Source organism: Bos javanicus, chromosome 12, assembly GCF_032452875.1.
Source record: "Bos javanicus breed banteng chromosome 12, ARS-OSU_banteng_1.0, whole genome shotgun sequence".
In the NCBI taxonomy this organism is placed as follows: Eukaryota; Metazoa; Chordata; class Mammalia; order Artiodactyla; family Bovidae; genus Bos; species Bos javanicus.
The window spans coordinates 18,258,638-18,286,577 of NC_083879.1; the positions used below are offsets into that span (position 1 = coordinate 18,258,638).

Consider the following 27,940-nt stretch of genomic DNA (forward strand, 5'->3'; position numbering starts at 1 on the left):
TGTCCATGCTTTGAAAATGAAAAAAAAATGAATTTCTAAAATTGTGGATTCACTTTTTTCTATGCTTTCTTTTGCAGTGTCTATAAATTCTTTGATTTACTAAAAGAAATCGATACCAGTACCAAAGTTGATAATGCTATGTCAAGACTGTTGAAGAAGTATAATGTGTTGTGTGCACTCTACAGCAAATTAGAAAGGTAAAGTAAAAATTTTATTAGGATTGCACCCTGCATTTTCATGTCACTGTTCATATTAGATTCCATCTGGGAACTGTTACATACTTAGTAAAGTTGTTAAGTATTGCACCTTAGATTTGTCCCATTAATAGTCTTGACTTTCTTATTTGTCCAGTCATATACATTCTGAATGTTTCTTCCAAAATTATTTGTTTTATTCATGTTTTACTTGTTTTAATGAACTTCGTTCCCACTTTAGCCTTCTCTGCCAGAAGACTTGTAGTTCTGAATGGAAGAGTCATCTAAATTTAAGATTCTTCCTAGTCGTGACCTTACTCCAGAGAGAATGAAGAGACGGAGCCAAAGCAAAGACAACACTCAGTTGTGGATGTGACTGGTGATGGAAGCAAGGTCCTATGCTGTAAAGAGAAATATTGCACAGGAACCTGGAATGTTAGCTGCATGAATCAGTGCAAACTGGAAGTGATCAAACACGAGATGGCAAGAATGAATGTCAACATTTTAGGAATCAGCAAACTAAAATGGACTGGAATGGGTGAATTTAACTCAGATGATCATTGTATCTACTCCTGTGGGCCAAGAATCCCTTAGAAGAAATGGAGTAGCCATTGTAGTCAACCAAAGAGTCCAAAATGCAGTACTTGGATGCAATTTCAAAAATGACAGAATGATCTCTGTTTGTTTCCAAGGTAAACCATTCAATATTATGGTAATCCAAGTCTATGCCCTGACCAGTAATGCTGAAGAAGCTGAAGTTGAAAGGTTCTATGGAGACCTACGAGACCTTCTAGAACTAACACCCCAAAAAAATGTCCTTTTCATTATAGGGGACTGGAATGCAAAAGTAGAAAGTCAAGAAACACCTGGAGTAACAGGCAAATTTGGCCTTGGAGTACAGAATGAAGCAGGGCAAAGGCTAATAGAGTCCTGCCAAGAGAATGAACTGGTCATAGCAAACACCCTCTTCCAACAGCACAAGAGAAGACTCTACACATGGACATCACCAGATGGCCAACACTGAAATCAGATTGATTATATTCTTTGCAGCCAAAGATGGAGAAGCTCTATACAGTCAGCAAAAACAAGACCGCGAGCTGACTGTGGCTCAGATCATGAACTCCTTATTGCCAAATTCAGACTTAAATTGAAGAAAGTAGGGAAGACCATTGGACCATTCAGGTATGACCTAAATCAAATCCCTTATGATTATACAGTGGAAGTGAGAAATAGATTTAAGGGACTAGATCTGATAGAGTGTCTGATGAACTATGGACAGAGGTTCGTGACATTGTATAGGAGACAGGGAGCAAGACCATCCCCAAGAAAAAGAAATACAAGAAAGCAAAATGGCTGTCTGGGGAGGCCTTACAAATAGCTGTGAAAAGAAGAGAAGTGAAAAGCAAAGGAGAAAAGGAAAGATATACCCATTTGAATGCAGAGTTCCAAAGAATAGCAAGGAGAGATAAGAAAGCCTTCCTCAGTGATTAGTGCAAAGAAATAGTGGAAAACAATAGAATGGGAAAGACTAGAGATCTCTTCAAGAAAATTAAAGATACCAAGGGAACATTTCATGCAAAGATGGGCACAATAAAGGACAGAAATGGTATGGACCAAACAAAAGCAGAAGATATTAAGAGGTGGCAAGAATACACAGAAGAACTGTACAAAAAAGATCTTCATGACCCAGATAATCATGATGGTGTAATCACTCACCTAGAGCCAGACATCCTGGAATGTGAAGTCAAGTGGGCCTTAGGAAGCATCACTACAAACAAAGCTAGTGGAGGTGATGGAATTCTAGTTGAGCTATTTCAAATCCTAAAAGATGATGCTGTGAAAGTGCTGCACTCAGTATGCCAGCAGATTTGGAAAACTCAGCAGTGGCCACAGGACTGGAAAAGGTCAATTTTCGTTCCAATCCCAAAGAAAGGCAATGCCAAAGAATGCTCAAACTACCGCACAATTGCACTCATCTCACACGCTAGTAAAGTAATGCTCAAAATTCTCCAAGCCAGGCTTCAACAATACGTGAACCGTGAACTTTGAGATGTTCAAGCTAGATTTAGAAAAGGCAGAGGAACCAGAGATCAAATTGCCAACATCCACTGGATCATGGAAAAAGCAAGAGAGTTCCAGAAAAACATCTATTTCTGCTTCATTGACTATGCCAAAGCCTTTGACTATGTGGATCACAACAAACTGTGGAAAATTCCGCAAGAGATGGGAATACCAGACCACCTGACCTGCCTCTTGAGAAACCTATATGCAGGTCAGGAAGCAACAGTTAGAACTGGACATGGAACAACAGACTGGTTCCAAATAGGAAAAGGAGTACGTCAAGGCTGTATATTATCACCCTGCTTATTTAACTTATATGCAGAGTACATCATGAGAAACGCTGGGCTAGATGAAGCACAAGCTGGAATCAAGCTTGCTGGGAGAAATGTCAGTAACCTCGGTTATGCAGATGACACCACCCCTATGGCAGAAAGCGAAGAAGAGCTAAAGATCCTCTTGATGAAGGTGAAAGAGGAGAGTGAAGAAGTTGGCTTAAAGCTCAGCATTCAGAAAACTAAGATCATGGCATCTGGTCCCATCACTTCATGGCAAATAGATGGAGAAACAGTGGAAATAGTGGCAGTCTTTATTTTTGGTGCCTCTAAAATCACTGCAGATGGTGACTGCAGCCATGAAATTAAAAGACGCTTACTCCTTGGAAGGAAAGTTATGACCAACCTAGACAGCATATTCAAAAGCAGAGACATTACTTTGCCAACAAAGGTCCATCTAGTCAAGGCTCTGGTTTTTCCAGTAGTCAGAGAGTATGTGAGAGTTGGACTATAAACAAAGCTGAGCACCTAAGAATTGATGCTTTTGACCTGTGGTGTTGGAGAAGACTCTTGAGAGTCCCTTGGACTGCAAGGAGATCCAACCAGTCCATCCTAAAGGAGATCAGTCGTGAATATTCATTGGAAGGACTGATGTTGAAGCTGAAACTCCAGTACTTTGGCCATCTGATGTGAAGAGCTGACTTATTTGAAAAGACCCTGATGTAGGGAAAGATTGAAGGCGAGAGGAGAAAGGGATGACAGAGGATCAGATGGTTGGATGGCATCACCGACTCAATGGACATGAGTTTGAGTAAACTCCATGAGTTGGTGATGGACAGGGAGGCCTGGCGTGCTGCAGTCCGTGGGGTCACAAAGAGTCGGACACGACTGAGCAACTGAATTGAACTGAACTGAGTGGTGACCTTACTACCAAGTTGTGACTTGTATATTAATGGTGATTTAGAGGAAGTAGTTTTTTTGGTCAATATCCTTTAAGAAACTTTAGGCTATCAGCTGTTTTAGTGCATATACATTAAGAAACTACACAGGCATTAATGAAATGACTATTGGTAACCACTATGTGTTAGATGCTCGTAATATGAAATCATATGATACTGTGATCATCAAGAAGTTTATAGTAAATAAGTAAATTATGTATTTCAATAAAATTACATGCAGTAATTGTTTGATGTCCTATTGTAGAGGGTTGTTTGTAAGAAGCAGAAATTATGTAGTGGGTAACAATACTGTGTATTTTTAAAGTAATAAGAATAATTATGGGGTGAAAAAACTGTAGAAGAAGGCAATGTCTGAGTAGAGTTTAAAGGATAATTAGAAACTTACCAAGCAAAATATGTGGAGACTGGGACTGAGCATCGTAGGCAGAGTGATCAGCATGTGTACAGAGCCAAAGCAGTACCATAAAGTACTTTGGATATTGCTAATGGCTAAAAGGTAGGAGGGGATGAGACTGATAGTGAGCTTGAACTTTGCCCAGCAGGCGATGGAGTCATTGATTTTAAGCTAGCAAGTGACAGAGTCTAATTTGGCCTGTAAAAAATCACTCAGGCCTTTGTTAAAGGGATTTGGAATTTTTATTGACTAGTTTATGAGATAATTTAATGTTTATTGGTCTTGAAGTGAATCAGGATTTTTTTTTTTTTTCCTATCTTATGTGTACCTTCTTCTGAAGAACTGTTGGGAAAATTAGCTGTGATACCAAAAGTGAAAGTCACTCAGTTGTGTCTGACTCATGGACACATGGACAAATAAACAGACCTGCCAAAGCCTGTTTATTTCTGGGTTCAGTATATGTATGTGTATGGCAGTGTGCTGTAGTGATTAGGATAACTTTTAAAAAGCTAAACAGATCTAGATATGATTATTAATTTTGTCATTTACCGACTTTGTAAGCTAGAGAAAGATACTTAACATCTTTAAACCTCAATTTCAATCTGTAAGATAGAGCTAATAATGCTCTCCTCGCAGAGTAATTGTAACAATTAAGTAAGACAATATTACTGGTTACCTCACCTCCTAGCACATACTAAATGCTTAATAAACAGTAGCTTTTAAAGCTATTACTAACTACATTAGTGCTGTTACCTAGAAATATAAAAATGCAAGCCATATATTTTAAATAGTAGCTGCATGACAAGTATAAACAAGTGAAATTAATTTTAGCATTTTATTTAACTCATATATCCCAAAACATCAAATTTTGATATGTATCATTCATCCATAACTTGTGTACAGGTGTTCATGGCTGTGTTATTTGTAGTAGCCAAAAAATGGAAACATCCCAAATATCCATCAGCTGATGAAAGGATAAACAAAATGTGAACTATCCATATTAGAGGGCTTCCCTGGCAGCTCAGATGGTAAAGAATCTGCCTGCAATGCAGGAGACCTGGGTTTGATCCTTGGGCTGGGAAGATCTCCTGGAGAAGGAAATGGCAGTTCACTCCAGTACTCTTGCTTGGAGGAGCCTGGCAGGCTACAGTCCTTGGCATTGCAAAGAGTCAGACACGACTGAGCAACTGACACACATATCCATATGGTAGAATACTGTTCAGCCATAAAAGGGAATAAAGTATTGATATATACTACAGTGTGGATGAACCTTGAAATCATTGAGCTAAGTGAAAGATACCAGATACAAAAGGCCACATACTTTTATTATATGTTATGTCCAGAACAGGCATATCCATGACATGGAAGGTACTATTTCAGTGAGGTCTTTTCTCCCAGTGTGCTACCTCTGATTTGCTCCTCAGTGTAGCCTTGGACAGGTGCACAGTCACTGAGCTGACAGTGGATTTTTTCCCTTTAACCATCTTTCCCCCTGTTGTTAAGCTAACTGCCTCTGTTAATATCACACTTAATTGTTACCTCTCATTTATTGCTGATTACTTTCTTGTTTTTCACAACGCTCTGAGTCACAAATTGCTTCACAGTTTAATCCAATTAAATTTGGCTCCCTTTGCAGGAGTAGTCTTTGATGTCAGGAGAGTTATTCCTAGCTGTTTCTTTCCCTGGTTGTCCTCTCAATGATCTAGGATTTAGCTTTTTGCTCTCATAAGATCTGTTGGTTTTCTCCTTTTTCTGCCTTTACCAAAATCTGCGTTGCCTTCAACTGTGCTGTTATTCTTGAACATCCCCACAGCATTCTGGGTGAAGTTAATTCCCCTAGGGAGAGCTCAAGGCTCTGTGTTCTTGAGACCTGCTTCTCCCCTAGCTGCCACTTCTGTGCTGGTGGTTGGGAGAGCAAGTTGACAGTGGTCTCGTCTCTTGCAGGGCTACCTCTGCTTTAAGAGTAGGGCACTGAGGAGAGACACAGTCTTAGCTCTAGTCTTCCCAGATCGCCTCTCTTGTCTGGAATCTCTGTCCCATGAGCCAGCTGAGACAAGACAAATCAGTATTTTGACGTGCTGTGTGCCTGGAATAAAACTTCACCCTATGAATGGGTGCAAAGTGGAGGACAGGAGCCCCATGCTGCTCAGCTCCTCTTGCCTGGGCTAGACCTTCTGCAACATAGACCTGTGGGAGATGAGAAACACTGATAGCCTGCTCTCCCCAGAGAGAGTTCCAGGCTGAGAGCTGGAGAGAGAGGAGCCCTGTGTCTTGGCTACACCTGTCAGGCATAGAGCTTCCTTATGCTGAACTGGAGAGAAGGAAGAAACGAGTTTTGCATTGAATTCCTCGGACTCATTGTTCTCATCAAGATTTTCTTGAGGATATGTTCCCTTTTTTGTTGTATGCCCTTAGAAAAATTTCCAGAGACTTTAAATGGTTTTTCAGAAATAGTTTTTACCAATTATAACTTTTATTTTAGGGAACAGGTCTGTAAAGATCCTTACTCTACCCACCATTCCAGAAGTCACTGCCCTAAATAAGTAGGTTTCAGTTAAGTAGTACTTTTCAGTTGTGTTATTTCAGCAAGACTTTATTAAATAAGCTTTTATGACCTGGTGTGAGATTGTAACCAGATCAAGTTTCAATTACTGAATGTATACCAAGTTACAAATGCACACATGGAGTCCAGTCATTTTGTAACTAGATATTACAGGGATGTATGAAAGGGCATAAATTGGAAACATCTACTTTAACTTGGTTTTATAATGCTGTACTTAAAAAATGTACCCTTCTTAAAATAGAATGAATAAAGCATTATAAAATTTTTTTTCTTTTTTTTTTGTGCTTTTTTTTTTATTTTTAAACTTTACATAATTGTATTAGTTTTGCCAAATATCAAAATGAATCCGCCACAGGTATACATGTGTTCCCCATCCTGAACCCTCCTCCCTCCTCCCTCCCCATACCATCCCTCTGGGTCGTCCCAGTGCACTAGCCCCAAGCATCCAGTATCGTGCATCGAACCTGGACTGGCATCTCGTTTCATACATGATATTTTACATGTTTCAATGCCATTCTCTCAAATCTTCCCACCTTCTCCCTCTCCCATAGAGTCCATAAGACTGTTCTATACATCAGTGTCTCTTTTGCTGTCTCGTACACCGGGTTATTGTTACCATCTTTCTAAATTCCATATATATGCGTTAGTATACTGTATTTATGTTTTTCCTTCTGGCTTACTTCACTCTGTATAATAGGCTCCAGTTTCATCCACCTCATTAGAACTGATTCAAATGTATTCTTTTTAATGGCTGAGTAATACTCCATTGTGTATATGTACCACAGCTTTCTTATCCATTCATCTGCTGATGGACATCTAGGTTGCTTCCATGTCCTGGCTATTATAAACAGTGCTGCAATGAACATTGGGGTACACGTGTCTCTTTCCCTTCTGGTTTCCTCAGTGTGTATGCCCAGCAGTGGGATTGCTGGGTCATAAGGCAGTTCTATTTCCAGTTTTTTAAGGAATCTCCACACTGTTCTCCATAGTGGCTGTACTAGTTTGCATTCCCACCAACAGTGTAAGAGGGTTCCCTTTTCTCCACACTCTCTCCAGCGTTTATTATTTGTAGAGTTTTGGATCGCAGCCATTCTGACTGGTGTGAAATGGTACCTCATAGTGGTTTTGATTTGCATTTCTCTGATAATGAGTGATGTTGAGCATCTTTTCATGTGTTTGTTAGCCATCTGTATGTCTTCTTTGGAGAAATGTCTATTTAGTTCTTTGGCCCATTTTTTGATTGGGTCATTTATTTTTCTGGAGTTGAGCTGTAGGAGTTGCTTGTATATTTTTGAGATTAGTTGTTTGTCAGTTGCTTCATTTGCTATTATTTTCTCCCATTCTGAAGGCTGTCTTTTCACCTTGATGATAGTTTCCTTTGATGTGCAGAAGCTTTTAAGGTTAATTAGGTCCCATTTGTTTATTTTTGATTTTATTTCCAGTATTCTGGGAGGTGGGTCATAGAGGATCCTGCTGTGATGTATGTCGGAGAGTGTTTTGCCTATGTTCTCCTCTAGGAGTTTTATAGTTTCTGGTCTTACATTTAGATCTTTAATCCATTTTGAGTTTATTTTTGTGTATGGTGTTAGAAAGTGGTCTAGTTTCATTCTTTTACAAGTGGTTGACCAGATTTCCCAGCACCACTTGTTAAAGAGATTGTCTTTAATCCATTGTATATTCTTGCCTCCTTTGTCAAAGATAAGGTGTCCATATGTGCATGGATTTATCTCTGGGCTTTCTATTTTGTTCCATTGATCTATATTTCTGTCTTTGTGCCAGTACCATACTGTCTTGATAACTGTGGCTTTGTAGTAGAGCCTGAAGTCAGGTAGGTTGATTCCTCCAGTTCCATTCTTCTTTCTCAAGATCGCTTTGGCTATTCGAGGTTTTTTGTATTTCCATACAAATTGTGAAATTATTTGTTGTAGCTCTGTGAAGAATACTGTTGGTAGCTTGATAGGGATTGCGTTGAATCTATAAATTGCTTTGGGTAGTATACTCATTTTCACTATATTGATTCTTCCAATCCATGAACATGGTATATTTCTCCATCTATTAGTGTCCTCTTTGATTTCTTTCACCAGTGTTTTATAGTTTTCTATATATAGGTCTTTAGTTTCTTTAGGTAGATATATTCCTAAGTATTTTATTCTTTCCGTTGCAATGGTGAATGGAATTGTTTCCTTAATTTCTCTTTCTGTTTTCTCATTATTAGTGTATAGGAATGCAAGGGATTTCTGTGTGTTGATTTTATATCCTGCAACTTTACTATAGTCATTGATTAGTTCTAGTAATTTTCTGGTGGAATCTTTAGGGTTTTCTATGTAGAGGATCATGTCATCTGCAAATAGTGAGAGTTTTACTTCTTCTTTTCCAATTTGGATTCCTTTTATTTCTTTTTCTGCTCTGATTGCTGTGGCCAAAACTTCCAAAACTATGTTGAATAGTAATGGTGAAAGTGGGCACCCTTGTCTTGTTCCTGACTTTAGAGGAAATGCTTTCAATTTTTCACCATTGAGGATAATGTTTGCTGTGGGTTTGTCATATATAGCTTTTATTCTGTTGAGGTATGTTCCTTCTATTCCTGCTTTCTGGAGAGTTTTTATCATAAATGGAATTGAAAAATAAAAACCATATGATTATCTCAATAGATGCAGAGAAAGCCTTTGACAAAATTCAGCATTATAAAATTGACTTCTAAATTATGAAAAAAATTTAAAAGTAACTTTCAAAAAAGCCATGATGTTAACATAATTATTTCTTCCTTTCAGGACATGTGAGCTTATATATTTGACACAACCCAGCAGTTCGTAAGTACCTCAGAGCATGTTATTTTTCACTTTTTGGGTTTTTTAATATATGAAATAATCCCAAACACATTGATAATTTCAGGGTTGGTTTGATTGCTTATTTCACACTACTTCATAAATTAAGGTCATAGATTTAAGCCCTGTGCAGATTATTTATCTTTTCACAAAGAAAGTGGTATGAAATACTGGCCTTTTACTATAAGGGAGAACTAATTGGAAACTAAAGGGAGAAGTTGATTCAGAGCAGTTTTTTTTACCAACTCTGAGAAAAATGCTAATTCGTTGACAGAATCTTTATTGAGAGTGTATTACAGACATTTTATTAACTAAGACTTAAAGCATAATTTTTCTGTAAGAATAAATATGAATGTCTATATTTAAATTTCCAAATAGTCTTTTTAAATGTATGATACATGTTCCAGCAGTATACCATTGTAAGAGCTCTACAGTTTGTTTTTTCAGAAAAAACTGAAAAAAACATAATGAGTAATATATGAGATTTTCTGCCCCAGTGAAATAATGATACTGAAACAATTGATACAAAGAAAAATTGTATATTTATTAATTAACTCTATTAATCTAATTCCATTTGTTAACTCCACCAAGTGAACGATTTAAAGTTTATGAGGGCATAGTGTTAAACTGGTAAACTAGAGTCACCCAGACCTCTATATTTTCTGCTTACATAAAATTGATTTTAATTAGAAAACAGCAGAAAAGAATTAATTGGAAACCAAGTATGTCATATTATACCACTTCCTGTGCATATTTTTAGATTACAATAGAAGGTATTCAGTATTTTCTTTAGAAAAGGTATACTACTCTGTGGGAAAATGTAAGTAACTTGGTAAAAACACAAACTAAATTGAGACAAAATTGAATTCATGTGTAAATTGTGCATTTAAAATGGGCTGTATTCTATTATGCAGTCAACTGTAGTCTGTAATTGTAAAACATGGGGAAAAAGGTATACTTAGAAAACTAATTTTTTTTTCTGTTTACTAGGATATCTACTGAAATAAATTCTATGTTGGTGCTAAAAGTTTCTTGGATCACATTTTTATTAGCTAAAGGTAAAGTCATTGTTACATGATAATGTTTCAAATGTAATAATTGATCCTTCTTTTGAGTAAGCTCAAAATTTTAATTCAGTTCAATGTTGCTCCTCCTTACCTCTAATTCTTGTGATTTTTTTAACTTTTAGCAAATTCATAATTCTGGTACTGGAAGCAACCTTGAAAATGTCTCATTTCACTTCTTTTTCTACTATTTTTTCATTCTTTCCTACTTTCCTATTTTTAAGAATAATGTTACTGTTTTTATAAAAATGATGTGTACTCATGATAAAGAATTCAATAATACAGTGAAATACAAAGAAAAATAGAAAATTTACTGAGAACCCACCTAAAATAATAATCAAAATTATGCATATGCACAAAATACATCTGAAATGACATTCTGATTAAAATAGATGGGTGAATGAGTGCATTCACAAAGAGATATAATTTTCTAAAAATAAGATCATATTGTTGTGCTATTTAAAATGTAAAAATTAATTTTACTCAAATTTTATAGAAGAAAATAAACAGAAATGGAAGGAATTGCTTAAATTTATCTGAATGTTTTATCACTTAAGCAATATTATTTTCTCAAATATTTCTCAAGCATTATGAAAACATTTAAGAGGTTAGAGTCTACTTTATATACCTTTGTGTTATAAGTTAAAGTGATATATATTAGTCTGCTCTGAAGAAAAAGAATCCTCTCCATGTCACCTTCCTGTTTCCTCCTTTCTCCTTTGCTTATTTTTTTTATCATCATTACATTATACAAGAGTATATTTATATTCTGTTCTGTAATTATAGTTATCACACTTGTTTTATCTCATTTATGTGTTTAAATCAATTCTAAGCTTTTTGTCACTCCTATATCATAGCTTCTCCATTTCTGAGTTCTTTATTTTGATCTATCCTCAGCTGTCTAGATTTTACCATGGAGTTTTTCAAACAAGCTTTTTGGTACCATGTTTTCTATGTTTGGCCTGTTTATGAATCATGTCCTGAAGATTCTGCTCTTCATTTCAGGGAAATCTTAGCATGCTACATTTTAAGATATTATTCTGTTACATTTTGAGAACATCGACTGTCTTAGCTTAGATTGATTTTGTCCTCCCTATTTATTGTCTTCTCTAATGTTATTTTAACCTTTGGTCTTTTTCTTATGTACTATTTTTATTTCAAACTTTTCTTCTGTTTTGAGCTAAACTATGTTTGTAATTGTTACTTGGTCTTGAGTTTTTCCTTACCTTGTCTAGCTCCTTGTTTTATGTAATTCGTGTTCTTTTGAGTTCTCAGTGCAAGGACTCAGGACATTTTCTTCTGATAGATTGATTATCTTCAAGATGCGGTTCTCTACCCAGTTTTCCCCCTTCTTATATCGTGATTCTATTTTTTAATTTTCTTTTTTATTTTCTCTCTTATGTTTGCGTAACTACTGTGCTTCCCACCCTCTTTCCATCCACCTTGTTGCTAGGACTTTGTTTGGGCCTCTCTGACCTGATGTTCTGTTTTCTTTGATGTAGTGTGAATGCATTTCCCTTAACTCACTTTGCACTTCGTCTGTGACTTGTTGTGTTCCCCAAAGAGCTATTGTATGAAAGCAGTCTTTTTAAAAAAATTATGCTTACTTTTATTCAGAGGATGAGGGAGAAAGTCAGGACCTCATCTGGAATGATATGAGTCATTGTTCTGAGACTTTGGTTAGAATGACCTGTAAAACAGGCACTTGTCCTGTTTGCATAAAAGGAGTGTGTTAGGATTCAGATTGTCCCCTAATTCAGCATGTTATACTGGAGTCTTTATGCTTGTCAGAGTTGCTGTAGCTGTTTACTTCCTCCGTTTTTCCCTCTCTCATCAGTGATACCTATTCCTTCTAAGTAAAAAGAGGGGAAAGATAAGGATGCTCTGAGTCATTATCTCTCAAATTTGGTGTTGTTATTAGCACTTAACCAGTACATATTTTTCTTTTCATTTTGTTAGGTATTGGAAGAGAGATTCTCTGATCTGACCTCACTCTACTATCTTTAGCTAGAGGTCCTTGATATTTTTTACTGCCATATTTTCTATGGCATTTCTTAACAACTTCTAAGTGTATTATAAACAAATTTTTGCACCGTACCTAAGGATATAGAAAATGATTTTTAATATGCTCCTAGTGATTGTTGAATCATGAATATATGAATACACTCATGTCCACAATTTTTCCTGACTTAATATCTCAATCTCTACCTTAAAATGTGGACCATTTTTGTTTTCAGGACAAGTATTACAAATGGAAGATGATCTGGTGATCTCATTTCAATTAATGCTGTGTGTCCTTGACTATTTTATCAAACTCTCACCTCCTGCATTGCTCAAAGACCCATACAGTGAGTATTTTAATTTATACCCCTCCTACTTCATCATTCAAAGTTGTTTATTGACTTCTCCTAGATCCAAAACAGTTCTAGAGCCAAAGGAATAATAAAAAAGAAGTCAGACATAGCCTCTGCTCTTAAGTAGCATAAGATATGGAAGAAGAGATTAGACAAGTAAGCAAGTTTTTAGAGTATATGGTTGAAAGTGGTCTGGGCCAAAATACAGAAAATACTATGGGAGTTTAGGAGATGAGAAAGTTTTCCCAGCTGAGAAAGACCAAGGAAGACCATTTCGAAGTGGTGGCATTTGAGTTGAGTGTTGAAGTGGTAGTTAGGGTTTGAGGGTTGTGGTAAGTTCGGGGAGGGCATGCCCAGTAAAGAAAAAATCAATAGGCAAGGAACAGATATGAACTAAACTGTATGGAAAAGGGTGGCCCATCCTACAGGAACAGATTAACTACATTTTTTTTATTGGATGCTATAATGATTATGTGACTGATTTTTGTTTTTTGGCTGTAATTGGTCCACTTCAGAGGGTAATGAGATGGAAAGTGTAGTTAAATAATAACTATTACTGAAATAATTAGATAGCATTAAGCAAAGATAAGTATACTCCTCTTAGAATGAAATTGCTTCTTTTGGTGGCATATAGAGTAGGATTTAAAAAAACACTTCTTATACTACAGAAAAATGTGAACTTAACTTAGGCTTAACTGATTCCTTGCTCCTAAAATGATAAAAGTATTAATAATACTAGAAATAATAGAGGACAGATCAAAACATGTAAGTCTCAAAGTATTGTCGGAGTAATTGAAAAGCTGAAGCCTAACTAATCTACATGAGCAATAACTTCATGGAAAAATGAAGTCTGGAGCAGAATTTTGAAAATGTGTTGAACATGATTTGACAGAAAAGGCAGGTCATTTAGCAGAAACCACATGCTACATGAAAAAAATACAAAATAATATATTCAAAAACTTCCCGAATCTTTAAAAATTTCCTTTATATGCCTTTTCCTCACTTTTAAAATATGTTATAACTGTAATAAGTTGATGAAGAATGTAATTTTAGGTTGACAGCTTTTGTGCTTTTGGATAATTCAGTTAATGTTCAGTTAATTCTCCAAGTGCCATGTTAAAGGAGAAACCAGGATAAGGTATCGAATTAACGTCTATGGTAAACTTTTAATTAGCTTTTTATTAAGAATTTCCGTGAACATAATTAAATCATATAATAAGCCCCCATGTATTTATCACCTGCCCTCAGTGTATAACTTGTGATCAACTCATAGTCCTATCTACTGCCCAGTTCTACCGGCAATATTATTTTGAAGCACATTTTTGCATACCATTTCATCCTTATAAATTTCAATATATAGCCCTGAAAGATAAAGTCTTTTTGAAAAGCATAATGACAATACCATTCTCACACCTAAAAACCAGTTTTAATAGTGATTCCTTAATTCCACCAAATATCTAGTAGGTGCCCATGTTTTCAATTGTTTTATAAAAGTAATTAAAAATGTTTGTAGGTTGACTAAATCAGAATCTAAATAACATCTATACTTTGTGATTGATTGATACGACCTTAAGACTTAAAATATTCCTCCTCCATCTATCTTTCTCTTTTTTGTCTTGTAATTTATTTATTAAATAATCAGGTGGTCTTTCCTGTTGACTTTTCCATGGTTTAATTTTTACTGATTGCATCCTATGGTGTAGTCTAACATGTTCCTCTGTCCTCTCAGTTTCTTGCTGGGCCTAGAGGCAGTTAATATTTTTTATACTTAGTCATCTGTAATCTCTTTAATAGCTCAATCCACATTCAGTTTGAATTGAAAATGCTCAAAATAATCCAGGGGATTTTTTTTCTAAAATCACAATTTAGTATCACATTATTGTATTTGTATGCTTATTTTTTTTAAATCATCATCATTTATATGGTATTTGCTAAAATTTTTAAAACTTATTTTTATACTTTACCTCGAAAGTGAATCCATAAATAATGCTTAACATTCTTAAGACTCTTTTAAGATAGGAAACATTTCCGGCCCCCCCCCCCACCAACTGAGTAGAATACACTTAAAATTAGTTTATAAGTTGGCTATTTCCCTTGCCTTTTTCATATTTATCCATGGAGTTTTAGGTTTCTTTTTGGACCAGCTGGGGGCAGAAGAGAATAGGGATGGCAAAAACTATTACCAGTATATAATTTACAATAGATATTCAGTAAATAGATGAAGCTGTTAGCTTTTTCATGAAGCCTAATAAATAAAAGTAGCAGAATGTTACCAAGATTATTTCCAACCTTCCAAGTTATAATTAGAATACTTCATTATTTTATACAGTGGAATGTGCAATTGTTCTTATCTAATTTACCATTTTTACAGAAACAGCTGTAATACCTATTAATGGTTCACCTCGAACACCAAGGCGAGGTCAGAACAGGAGTGCACGGATAGCAAAACAACTAGAAAATGATACAAGAATTATTGAAGTTCTCTGTAAAGAACATGAATGTAATATAGATGAGGTAATTTAACTTCATGATTTCTTTAAAATAGTTACGGTAGATTTAGATGTAAGTTCTTCCTAACAATATATAATTCTTTCATGATGAGCTTGCTTTTTTGTAATTAGTGCCAACTCTTTTGCAGTAGCAAAATATTTAGAAAAAGTTTAATTTTCATATTCAGCTACTTTGATTTTAAAGAGAATAATAGCTCCCTCATTCTGGAATCACTGAAATGTACATGATTAAGGCAGTAGTTTTCAAATATATTTGTTCTTTAATTCTTCTGTGGTTATTGATACTCCTAATGTTTTAGAGTAAGCTACTAAGAAAACCCTATTGTTTTGATTTTAGTGATAAGTGATACCAAGATTAAATTTCTGTTTGTTGTTTAGTCGCTAAGTTGTATCCAACTCTTTGCGACCCTGTGGACTGTAGCCCACTAGGCTCCTCTGTCCATGGGATTCTCCAGGCAACAATACTGGAGTGGGTTGCCATTCCCTTCTCCAGGGGATCTTCCCAACTTAGGGATCAAACCTGCGTCTCCTGCACTGGCAGGCAGATTCTTTATTGCTAGCCACCAGGGAAGCCCAAATTTCTGTTCAGTCTTGTATAATTACTCTAAGTATCACACCAGATGCTAATGACTGGAAGAACACCCAGGAATTACTTATCTTGTTAATAAAATCTGGAATGTTAGAACTGGAAGGAGTCTTAGAATTAATGTACTCGGCCTCCTTTTACTAATGAGCAGACAAGCTTCTAGAGACTGATGGCTGATTACTAACAAAGTCTGTGCTTTGGAACATCTGCTACCAGTGCTGCTTTCACTGTGCCATGCTCTTTCTCTCATAGATTGTTACATTGTCCACAATTCACTGTATGAAATGTTGCATCTTTGAAATTTCTCTGTCAACTCTGGGAAAGAATGGGGGTATGATATCAAAATCTAGTTTAATAAGTATTGGAGTGATTTATCAAGTCTGAATTTTGGCACTATGAGTTTTGTTAATTTCATCAAATATATAGATATAGACATGTAGATGTATCAACTTTACCCATATAATATACTCTTTTACTTTTCTAGAATGACATTTTATCTTCACTAATAAGGTGACAAATGTAGTTGAAATTTTTTAACTCCAGTCTGCTGTTTAGTCCTTCAAGATAAAGAATATAAATAAAGACAGCTTTCTAATTCCTGGTGGTTAAATCTCTGGATTTCAAAATTACTTATATAATTGCTTGCCAAAAATCAGGAATAAATCATGTTTTTCCTTTTTATTTTAAATAATTCTTTCATAATTTATGATGTAACAGTGACTTATAAAGTGTAGGTGATCAATAGCTTTAGTAATTTATATTAATTAATTTGATACTTATTAAAATATGTAATAATTTGATACTAATTATATTAATTAATTTGATACTTTATATATTAAAATATGTAATATTATTTGCATATAGCATTTATGATTATATAACTATTGGTTAGTTATATTTATGGTCATATCATTATTGGTTAGTCATACTAATTGATTAAATAGAACTACCCATCTTATAATTATTCCAGTTAAGTGGGAATTAATTGGAAAACAATACTATTAATAAGTATTATAGAAGCTTAATTCTTATAGCTTATTTGTGAAGTAGAAGATAGGAACGTATTAATAGGCATATATTAAATTATTTCTACAAATGTAGACTCCAAAGTTGGAAAAGGAAGTTACATGAAGAAAAGTAAGTTGCTTACAATTCTGTGATAGTTTGTCAGTATAGAATAGTCAGAGATACAATTCCAAGTTTTCCAAATATGGTCTTTATTATCCTTGTTAAATGTAGGGGGAGTTTTTGTATGAAACTGTGTAAATCCCAAACAAAGCATTTTCATTCAGTTTTGAAGAGAATTGTTAGGTATATGTATGTGAAGTTATTTTCTTATAAAAGCAGGTCCTTTTCCTAAATTTGTGCTAAAATAATTGACTCAATATACATTAAGTTTGATATGTGTATGAAATGGCCCAAAAATACTCTTTGGGGAGAAATCAGAGGCAGTGTAGAGAAGTTAAAGAGCCTTGGCTTTGATGCTGGGCAGATTGGGTTTCAATTCCATCTCTGTCGCTTACTAGCTATGTAACTTTGGTCAAGTTGCTTAATTTTTTTGAGCCTCTGATCTTTTCACCACTTGTTAAATATGGGATTTTGAAGTTGGTTTCAATGGATTTTCTTCTTGTAAATCTCATTTCATTAACAACTCCCCCCTGCACCTCCATTTTAGGACCTGCAATCTGCCTCACATAAATTAAAAAGTGAATAATTGTATTAATTATAAATAAACATCACACTGAGTTGAATGTAACTTATTGATCAAAATGTTAGTTCACTCATTCTAGTATTAATAGTGACAGTCAAAAAACCAGTCAAAAGCAGTTAAAAAACCAGTTTTTTAAAATTTCAATGGTCATGTTGTAACTTTATCTTTTTCAGGTGAAAAATGTTTATTTCAAAAATTTTATACCTTTTATGAATTCTCTTGGAATTGTAGCTTCTAATGGACTTCCAGAGGTAATCTGAAAGAAAACGTAATAAAAAGTTAATATGTTTTGGGACTTTGGGGAGGGAAGAAGAGTTGTCTAAATTTCATAAGGTTACTTTACTATATATTAAATATTTTTCACTCAAGGAAAGAATCTAAGTAGAATTATGGTGACTCAATTTTATATAGTAACAAAAAAACCCTTTGTAATATATGCTCAAACGTATATATATAAACAGCATTTTAACATTTGCACTAGACATTGATTTGTACTGAAAGTTTTCAAAAATCAAAATACAGGCTTTTGAACTTCTAAATGCCTTAAATATTTAAACTAAATTTCTGCAATCTAATTTATTCTGATTTGCTTTATTATGCTTCTTTAAACATAGAAGCCTTGATTAATGCCATCAACATATTGGCATTACTGAATTTTGGAACATCCTTTTGAGTATGTTTTTCTTGGCTGTACCATGCGGCTTGCAGGATCTTAGTTCCCCAACCAGGGATCAGATCTGGGCCCCAGTGGTGAAAGCACCAAGTCTTAACTACTGGACTGCCAGGGAATTTCCTCTTTTGGCTACTTAATTGGAAATAGCTTTGGTTGAAATGACTGTGATTATATTGTAGACATGTTTTAACTTAGTGGTTTGCCATCCATTTCTTTTCCCATTTTGCCTCAAATGTCTTGCTCTTCAGTGAGAACAGAACAGCTGAGAACTTTATGTGGTAACTTGTGGAGAAAAGGATGCCTAAATGATGAAGAGCAAGTTCTCAATGGTGAAGCAGTGTTTTAGACACACCTAGCATCAGTCACCAAGACCAAAAGGCATGAAATCAGAGAGCTAGATTGCTGATTCTGTGACCTGAGTTGGTAGCTAGTCCTTGAGTTAATTCAGCAGTTACTCAGTGAGTGCTTAACCTGTGCCAGGCATCGTGCTACATGTCATCACTGTAGAGGTTTAACTCACAGTCATCGTCCTTATGATGCTAGTGAATGAGAGAGACATACAGAGAACTTTACTAATAGGAGTCTACAAGAGTTTAATAGATGTGTACACAGGGTGTGGTGACATCTCAGAGGAGGGCTACCTAATTCAAATTGGGCCAGGTAGATTTTGCACAAAATTCTTTGGAGGTGATGTGATTTCTGAGTGGAGTAAGATTTATGAGAAGTAGCATTTCCAGGAGGTGGGAATTATAGATTCCAGGGCACAATGATATGTGATAGTATCGTCTGTTCAATGAACTCCAACTACTCCTTAAAGTTGGGATACGGAGCTGCTGCTGCTGCTAAGTCGCTTCAGTCATGTCCGACTCTGTGCGACCTCATAGACGGCAGCCCACCAGGCTCCCCCGTCCCTGGGATTCTGGCCTGGGTTACAGAGCAGGGACTGGTAAGACATGGTACTAAAGAAGCAAGAAGGGGCTGGATGGTGTATTACTGAGTCCTGTTACTAACTTATATATCAAAAAATACGGTATTTACAACTCTAAAGAATCTTAGGCATTTGTAATTTTTTTCCCTTTGAAAGGATTACAAGGTTAGAAAATTCAAGGTAAACTGTACATTATGTAGCACTAATGGCTACTAGTCAATAACCTGTTGATATTTAGTACCTCGCTGAGACAGGGCAGGAACAATGATTAAACAAATAGAAATGCCTGCTTTGCCTAAAAAGCTTATGCAGGCAAGCACAAAGTTTACATTTAAATGAATTTCTTCCTACTACTCCTTTTAGAATGCAGTTTTAGCACTCTCAGATTAAAAAGTCACAGAAGAAGGCATGTTAAATAATTGTCTATCAGGCACTGGTTTTTATATTATGATTGGAAAATTATGAACCCAGGGCGGATAAAAGAATTATTGATTCTAGCATTTGGAAAAGTGTCTGAGATTGGAAATAAATTGTGCAAGTATGTTAAATAGAAAAAAAAAGTATGTTAATTAGGCTAATTAATTGAGATTATATGCCCAAGATATGTTACTAAAGAAAGTGTGAGTAAACCAAAGGATTTAGAAAAGATAGGCAAGATTTGTTAGTGTTTGAAAAATTATTTTATATTGATAAGTGGAGTAGAAGATTAAAAGTGAAAGATGTATAGAATGGAGGATCTTGGCAATTAAGTGGTTACCGCACAGAGTCGGACACGACTGAAGCGACTTAGCAGCAACAGCAGCAGCATATCTATTTTTATCTACATTTCCATCTCAGTATTGTTTTGTAGCATTGGTGATTCTTGTCTAGATAAAGTATGGGATATTTCCATAAAACAAGATTTAAAATTAGAGTTGAAAAAAGTGTGCAATTTTTGCACTAAAGTACTTCACTTTTAGTTATATGCCTTTGTTTCTATTGCATGTGAAGTCTATGTAATGTAGAACTAGGTGATATTATAGGTACAAAAATTGTTTAAATATGTATGCTGGGATATAATGGCATGAAAAGGATAATTATCAATATTTTTTGGTTTTTGAGGTGGAAAATCTCTCTAAACAATATGAAGAAATTTACCTTAAAAACAAAGATCTAGATGCAAGATTATTTCTGGATCATGATAAAACTCTTCAGGCTGATCCTACAGACAGGTATTTCACATGATATATTAGTATTTGTTGATATGCTGGTTCATTTTTTTAAAAACTTAATAATACCAAAGTATATTCTCTTGAATTGTTGTATAGAATCGTAAAATAGGAATGGTTAAGATAACTGCAGACAAACCTGTAAGATATTATGGGTTCCATTCTACATCATTGCAATAAAGCAAATACCGAAATAAAGCAAAGCACACAAATATTTTTAGTTTCCCAGTGCGTGTAAGAGTTACACTTACATTGTACTATGGTCTGTTAAATGTGCGATAGCATTATGTCCCAAAAAATGATTGTACATACCTTAATTTAAGAACACCGTATTGCTAAAAATGGTAACTATCATCTGACAATGCAGGATTACAAGCTTTCAGTGTTTTAAAAAACCAATTCTGTGAATCACAGTAAAGCGAAGTGCGGTAAAATGAGATATGCTTGTACAAAAATTTTGAATGATTGTATGATTATGTTGTTAAGCATGAAATCATTTAATATTAGCTAAAATATATATATGTATATATAATTTGGAAATTAAACACAGGTAAAATACTTCTAATTTTATTTAAGCCAAAGTAAATTTTGGAAGGCATAATGATTGAAAAACTTGAGCTTTGGTGTTTTTTAATACTAAACAACTTGACTAGTAATATCATCAACATCTAACGTTCTAGAGAAAACAAGCATCTAACTTTCACTTTCAGAAAAATTCTTAATGATTGCACGCCTGTTTGTCCATAAACCTAGTGGAAAGAAACCTAACTTTAAAAAGATGATGAAAAAAAGAGATTTTATTTGTGTAAGCAGCTTTTGGATCATCTATTTCCTTTAACTTCTGTTATTTACTTAACCATTTTGTATGATGTCATGAGGCAACAGAAAGTATTATACTGCTTTTTTGACTCATAAAGCCCAAGTTGTAAATTTTCAGTCTGAATTACTTTGTTTATCACTATTTAGTTTTGAAATGCAAAGAACACCACGAAAAAGTAACCCTGATGAAGAGGTGAATATGATTCTTCCACAGACTCCAGTTAGGTATGACTTTTCTTACTTTTGATTTTCATTATAATTATTTAATCAGTGCTTTATAGTGCTTCAGGTTTAATCATTTGTGAGGGAAAGACATTAAAAATGGTTCTAGTCCTTCTGGGATATATACAGAGCAAATGATAACACTTTTCTCTTTTTTATTTACTAAAATGGAACACATTCTCATTCTAGGTTATACTCCTTAAGGGCAGACAGACCTATGTCTAATAATCATATTGTTGGCAATTAGTAGTACATCTGGCACACAAAGAGCACTCAATATATACCTGTTACATGTATATACAAATATATAATGCAGATGTCTTTCTCTCTGGAATTATTATTTTTCACAGCATCACGTTCTTCCCTTCATAGTGTGTATCACAATTTATAATTATGAATTCATCTGTGTATTTACTTGTTTCTGTCAATACCCATAATAACCTTTAAGTTTATACTGCGATGGAGCATGACTTTTTTGTTCACCATTAAATTAAATAATTAGGACCTAAGATAATACTTGATACATAGTTACCAATCATTAATTTTTTCAAATGACTACATACACATATACAAATGCATTCTTGTTTGAATACAGTAATAGACTTAGACTTGGCACAGAAGGGACTTTATGAAGTGATGTTTAAACTGAATTTTGAAATGTGTAAGTTTGTGTCACAGAAGACCAACAGCATGTGCAGAGGAATGGACATATGAAACAGCCCAATGTGTCAGGGGAGCTGTAAGCAGCTTTGTACTGACGGACTAAATGGGAAGATGAAATGGCAGAAGAGGAGGTTGGGGACTAGTCATGAAGGGCCTTATTATTATTCCATGCTCAGAAGTTTGGACTTCAGCTTGTGCAGGATATAGTCTGTTGCTATACATGGATTAAGCAGGGGTAGGATAAAGTCAGACTTGGTTTTTGAAAATTTACGTGATAGTCACCTGTGAAGAGAGGGACTGAGGAGGGTGTGGTGAGAAATAGACCTATCAATCTGTCACAGTGGTTCTTAACCATGGATGCAAATTAGATACCCTGAGGAGCTTTTTTCCCCCCAAAGTACATATGCCTTGATCCTGCTGCCATAGACATAGTGAGTCGAAATCCCTGTCAAAATCCTGCATTGCAGTAATTCACTTGAGAGATGCTGAAGATCTAAACCAAAAGATAGGTAGTGGGAATGACAGAGCAAGAAGAGATTTGATAAATAGTTGATGAATTCAAATTTAGAATATTATTCTTAAGGAATTTATGGGACATGAAGAAGATAATGTAATAAGTAGTAGGACATAAGGATCTTACATAATAGATTGGGGAATCATCAGGAAGAGTTAAAACCAGAAAAACAGATGAGGTTTTCTGAAGTGAGGGTTATAATGACACGGATGGATGACTAAGGACTGAACGCTAAGAGTGCTAGAATTTAAGGACTAGATAGAAGTTAGATTAGAAAGAATGAGGTGTGACTGGGGAGGCCAGAGAGTGGAGCCAAGGAAGCCAAGGCAGTTTCAGAAAAGAGCATGTTTAAGAGTGTGAGATGTCTCAAGAAAATCAAGTATCAGACCGAATAAGAAAGATCTTTTGGTTTTAGCAGTTGGTCATTTATGACTTTAGTCACTGTGGCTTAAGGAATTAGTACAACATGTCATAGAAGCGTTATATTTAAAAGTCGTGGAATTGTAGCTATCAGTTTCGAGAGGCTTGGCTGAGAACCAAACATGGATTATTAAATAATATTTAAGGAACCTTTTGGCCATAAACATTCTACAGCATTCTACAGTGCATACAGAGTAGCAATGTACTTCTACTCCAAAATTGGATTATTAATATTTACCATGTACCCCCCAATACACACAAAATTATAAGAGATTGACTTACATTTACGTTTTAGTAATGATGACTTCTAAAATCATGTATGCCTTCATCTTGAAGATCTCTGTAAAAGAGAGTCACTTGGTTCTTTACTTGAGTTATTAAATATCTTAGTCTTGATTTGACTAGTTTTAATATTTAATTGTAATAATGTTTTGCTTAAAATATTACTATTTTGATGCCCTTTTGTCCTTAAAACAATGTCATTACTTTTATCAATTGTTTTATTGATATATAGTTTTATTAGTAAATAAGCATATGTTTTTTAATTATAAACATATTATGAACATATCAGTTCTTAAAGATCTAACTAAAATGTTAATTCCTTATAAACAACAGTACACTAAGGGATTTGTAAAGTCTTATTTCAGAGAACTTAAAGATTAACAAGAGACAGTGAGATTGAAGATAAGCGTAACTTATGACATAGATACACTTCATTTGTTCTCTTTGTTACTTCATTTCTTAACATTTCTTCATATTTTTTTCTAGAACTGTTATGAATACTATCCAACAATTAATGATGATCTTAAATTCAGCAAGTGATCAACCATCGGAAAATCTGATTTCCTATTTTAATGTAAGCCATATGTGAAACACTTTATTATGATATCTTGGCAAACAAATTTGAAATTAGAAGTTAAAATACTGTTTTTTTAAACACCCATTTCCCAATAAGTTGTCTATTATCTGATTTCTTGCTTTCCTTTTTAACTCTCCAAATTAGGTATTAGTAGTAGTATTGTTTTATTTGGACAGTGTTATTTTCAGATTTTCTCATGTGCACTGTTTGTCTTGCTCACCATTCTTTCTTGCAGCTTAGACCTCTCTTCCATTTTTATTTTCTTCTTTCTTCAGATACATCATTTTTTTTTTAATTGGAGGATAATTGCTTTACAATGTTATGTTGATTTCTGCCGATCAACAGTGTGAGTCAGTCATAACTATATGTGTATCACCTCCCTCTTGAGCTTCCATGCCCCCATACATCTTTTAATAATTCCTTTAGTGAGAGTTAGTTTGATATGAGTTTACAAGCTTTGTGTTTTATTTCTTGTCTTAAAATATCTTTATCTTAATTTTTGTGAGGCGGTTTACCTGGATCATCTATTTTAGGTTGACCTTTACTTTCCCTTAGTAGTTTGAAGGTATTTACTACTTCCTGACTCTCATTGTTGCTAGTAAGAAGTTTTCTGTCAATTCAAATGTTGTTTCTTTACAGTTAATCTGTCTTTTCCCTCTGGCTGCTGTTAAGATACTTTCTTTGAATGTGACATTAGATAGGATTTAATATTTGTCATATCTCTGCAGTCTTTTTTATTTAGCCCATTTTCATTTATTTTTACTGTATGGCCCTGTGTGCATTACAGTATATACTCCTGATAGACCCTAAGTTTGATATCTGAAAGGCACCTGCTACCCTCCCTCCCCTTAAAAAAAGGGAGTGAGAAAGAAAGAGAATGAAAGCTAGTGTCTGTATTGCATGCTTGTTCCTTTCCTCCTTTAAAATTAGATGAGGCTTGGGGCTGACTGAAAGGCTCCTCTGTGGAAGCTGGATGAGGCTTGAAGACTTATTAAAGTTTGGCTTATCCAGTAACTGTGTGCTTTGTTTGGTTAACATTCTGTTTAATATCATAAGCTGCCTGTGGTTTTGTCGTTGTCTTCTTGCTTATATTCCCCCCCAGGGATTAACAAAGTATTTTTCTGTCATCATATTCATAACTGTGTTGGCTCAGAACTGATTTTCTTTGTCCAATTTGCATAAAGTTGTTTTTATTTCTGGGTAATTTGTAGCACAAGAATAGTTCCCAAACATAGGTACTCAGTTACTTAGAACTTTTAGAAGGGATAATGATATAAGTAAAAAGAACGATAATCTCTGTTTCCTTAAATATTGTTTTTGGTATTTCCTCCAACATTTAAAGTATGTAGGACCTCTTTTTTATTTTAAACTATTTCTATTGAGCAGAAAATTCTGTCTCAGAGATATTTTCCAGAACTTAGTTTAAAGTTTAACATTAAATGGAGTGCAACAGTTGGAGTGCCAAGTTTTGCGTGTACTACAAATTGCCTGTCTCAGAGGGGGCATATCTTGAAAATCATTAAGTTTTTCTCTGAATTTGTTTCTTGGTTTCTTCATTTTAAAAATCAGTGCCATTTTTCCTTCCTTGTATAAGTAAAATATTAGAAGCTATAGACATTTTTTCTTACCAATTTTATTGAGATATGACTGACATATTGCTCTGTATAAGTTTACGCATACAGCATAGTGATTTGACTTGCATACATCATGAAATGATGACCTCAATAAGTTTAGTTAACATCCATCATCTCATTTGGATACAGAATAAAAGAAACTGAATAAAATTCTTTTCCTTGTAAAGAGAACTCTTTACAAGGATTTACTGTCTTAACAACTTTCATGTATAACATACAGCAGTGTTAATTATATTTATCATATTGTGTGTTACATCCCTTGTGCTTATTTATCTTATAACTGGAAGTTTGTACCTTTTGTCTGCCTTCATCCAGTTCCCCCTCCCACCATCCCCTGCCTCTAGTAGCTACAAATGTGATCTTTTTTCTATGAGTTTGTCTTTTGAAGTGTAATTGACCTACAAGACTTGGTTAGTTTCTGGCGCATAGTATAGTGATTCAGTATTGCTGTACATCTCAAAATGATCACCACAGTAAATCTAGTTACTTTTTGTCTCCATACAAAGGTATTACATAATTATTGGCTGTATACCGCACACTGTACATTTCATACCCATAACTCATGTATTTTGTAACTCGAAGTTTGTGCCTCTTAATCTTCCTCACGTGTTTCTCTCTTTACCCACGCCCTCCCTTCTGTTTGTTCTCTATGTCTATGATTGTTTTTGTTTTGTTACATTTGTTCATTTGTTTTGTTTTTTAGATTTCATATATAAGTGAAATCATATAATATTTGCTTTCTTTGTCTGATCTACTTCATTTAGTGTAATATTCTCTACATCCATACTTGTTGTCACAAATGACAAGATTTCTTTTTTCTCTATGGCCAAATAATATCCCCTCATAGGGAATGGGTCATTCCTCATAGCTCAGTCGGTAAAGAATCTGCCTGCAATATAGGAGACCTGGGTTTGATTCCTGGGTCAGGAAGATCCCCTGCAGAAGGAAATGGCAACCCACTCTAGTATTCTTGCATGGAGAATCCCATGGACAGAAGAACCTGGCAGGCTACAGTCCATGGGGTTGCAAGAGTTGGACACAACTTAGGGACTAAACTACCACCAAATAATATTCCATTGTGTGTGTGTGTGTGTATATATATATATATACACATATATATACACATACATACATACTTATATGTGCTGTCCTATTCTTAGTTGCTCAGTCATGTCTGACTCTTTGTGACCCCATGGATATAGCCCACCAGACTCCTCTGTCCAAGGGGATTCTCCAGCAGGCAGATTCTTTACAATCTGAGCCACCAGGGAAGTCCAAGAATACTGAAATGGGTAGCCTGTCCCTTCTCCAGGGGATCTTCCCCATCCATAAATTGAACCAGGGTCTCCTGTATTACAGGTGGGTTCTTTTACCAGCCGAACTACCAGGGAAGCCCATACACCTGTATCAGTTCAGTTCAGTTCAGTTCAGTTGCTCAATTGTGTCTGACACTTTGCAACCCCATGGACTGCAGCATGCCAGGCTTCATTGTCCATCACCAACTCCCAGAGCTTACTCAAACTCACGTCCATCAAGTCAATGATGCCATCCAACCATCTCATCCTCTGTCACCCCCTTCTCCTGCCTTCAATCTTTCCCAGCATCAGGGTCTTTCCATTGAGTCAGTTCTTCACATCAGGTGGCCAAAGTATTGGAGTTCAGCTTCAGCATCAGCCCTTCCAATGAATATTCAGGACTGATTTCCTTTAGGATAGACTGCTTGGATCTCCTTGCAATCCACGGGACTCTCAAGAGTCTTCTCCAACAGCACAGTTTAAAAGCGTCAATTCTTTGGTGCTCAGCTTTCTTTATAGTCCAACTCTCACATCCATGCATGACTACTGGAAAAACCATATTTTTGACTAGATGGACCTTTGTTGGCGAAGTAATATCTCTGCCTTTTTTTTTTAATTTTATTTTATTTTTAAACTTTACATAATTGTATTAGTTTTGCCAAATATCAAAATGACTCCGCCACAGGTATACATGTGTTCCCCATCCTGAACCCTCCTCCCTCCTCCCTCCCCATACCATCCCTCTGGGTCGTCCCAAGCTGTCTAGGTTGGTCATAACTTTTCTTCCAAGGAACAAGTGTCTTTTAATTTCATGGCTGTAGTCACCATCTGCAGTGATTTTGGAGCCCCAAAAAATAAAGTCTGCCACCGTTTCTTCTGTTTCCCCATCTATTTCCCATGAAGTGAGGGACCAGATGCCATGATCTTAGTTTTCTGAATGTTGTTTTAAGCCAACTTTTTCACTCTCCTCTTTCACTTTCATCAAGAGTCTCTTTCTTTGCTTTCTGTCATAAGGGTGGTGTCATCTGCATATCTGAGGTTATTGATATTTCTTCCGGCAATCTTGATTCCAGCTTGTGCTTCTTCCAGCCGAGCGTTTCTCATGATGTACTCTGCATATAAGTTAAATAACCAGGGTGACAATATATAGCCTTGATGTACTCCTTTCCCTATTTGGAATACCTGTATACCACATTTTTATCTATTCATCTA

General features: G+C 35.2%; 1 protein-coding gene across 3 annotated transcripts in view; it reads left to right on the forward strand.

Annotated features, from left to right (window-relative positions):
- The window catches only part of RB1 (RB transcriptional corepressor 1), a 120,256-nt gene that overhangs the window by 27,846 nt on the left and 64,470 nt on the right, over positions 1-27,940 (forward strand). For all 3 annotated transcript variants that reach the window (XM_061434602.1, XM_061434604.1, XM_061434603.1), the window contains exons 4-12: positions 78-197; positions 9,215-9,253; positions 10,259-10,326; positions 12,570-12,680; positions 15,058-15,200; positions 17,667-17,744; positions 20,196-20,305; positions 21,269-21,346; positions 23,709-23,796. In XM_061434602.1, the coding sequence (XP_061290586.1) occupies positions 78-197; positions 9,215-9,253; positions 10,259-10,326; positions 12,570-12,680; positions 15,058-15,200; positions 17,667-17,744; positions 20,196-20,305; positions 21,269-21,346; positions 23,709-23,796 (835 nt within the window). The remainder of the gene's footprint in view (positions 1-77; positions 198-9,214; positions 9,254-10,258; positions 10,327-12,569; positions 12,681-15,057; positions 15,201-17,666; positions 17,745-20,195; positions 20,306-21,268; positions 21,347-23,708; positions 23,797-27,940) is intronic.